The 586-nt window shown below is 31.2% G+C and overlaps 1 protein-coding gene across 3 annotated transcripts in view; it reads left to right on the forward strand.

The window, feature by feature from the left end:
- LOC119581973 (dual specificity protein phosphatase MPK-4-like) overlaps nucleotides 1-586 on the forward strand; it is a 4,384-nt gene that overhangs the window by 1,916 nt on the left and 1,882 nt on the right. For 2 of the 3 annotated variants that reach the window (XM_037930157.1, XM_037930158.1), the window contains exons 3-4: nucleotides 5-136; nucleotides 279-375. In XM_037930157.1, coding sequence (XP_037786085.1) covers nucleotides 5-136; nucleotides 279-375 — 229 coding nt within the window. The remainder of the gene's footprint in view (nucleotides 1-4; nucleotides 137-278; nucleotides 376-586) is intronic. The other variant, XM_037930159.1, reaches the window with a different exon arrangement.

The following is a 586-nucleotide window of genomic DNA, read 5'->3' on the forward strand; positions in this document are numbered from 1 at the left end:
ACAGGAAATTTGATTGCTGCAACAGAGCCAAAATGTCTGGAGGAACACTTCATTTCGCACATCCTCACAGTGGATTCGAAACCCCTGCCAACAAGCATCACATCATTACCTGGCATGAGCTTTCTCTTTATCAAAGGTTCATATTATGAAATTTTTTTTCTGGTATCTAAATAAATTATATGTGTTGTAGATAAACCTTTGTGAATTATGTGTTGCATCAGTTAGAAATGTGAATAATGTTCATAATTCTTACTTTATATTATTTTTCTTTTGAGTAGCAAATGATTTGCCTCAGGAAAACCTCTTGATACATTTTGAGGATGCGATTAATTTCATAGAGGAAGCCCAGACAAAAGGCAGTGTTCTTGTACATTGGTAAGATTTTATTTTCGCTTGTCAGGAATAATAGAAAGTTAATGTCTAAAGGCTAATAATGAGAAAAACAGCTTCTGAAACATTTTACGCATACTAATTGATTTTTCTTTATTGTCTTTTTTATCAGTTTTAAATATACAGTTGTATGTAAAAGTTTTCATTTATATGAAATATTTAGAGTGGCAACTTCTAGAAGTAAACTTTAATCAGT

The sequence above is a fragment of the Penaeus monodon genome, chromosome 15, assembly GCF_015228065.2.
Source record: "Penaeus monodon isolate SGIC_2016 chromosome 15, NSTDA_Pmon_1, whole genome shotgun sequence".
NCBI classification, from domain to species: Eukaryota; Metazoa; Arthropoda; class Malacostraca; order Decapoda; family Penaeidae; genus Penaeus; species Penaeus monodon.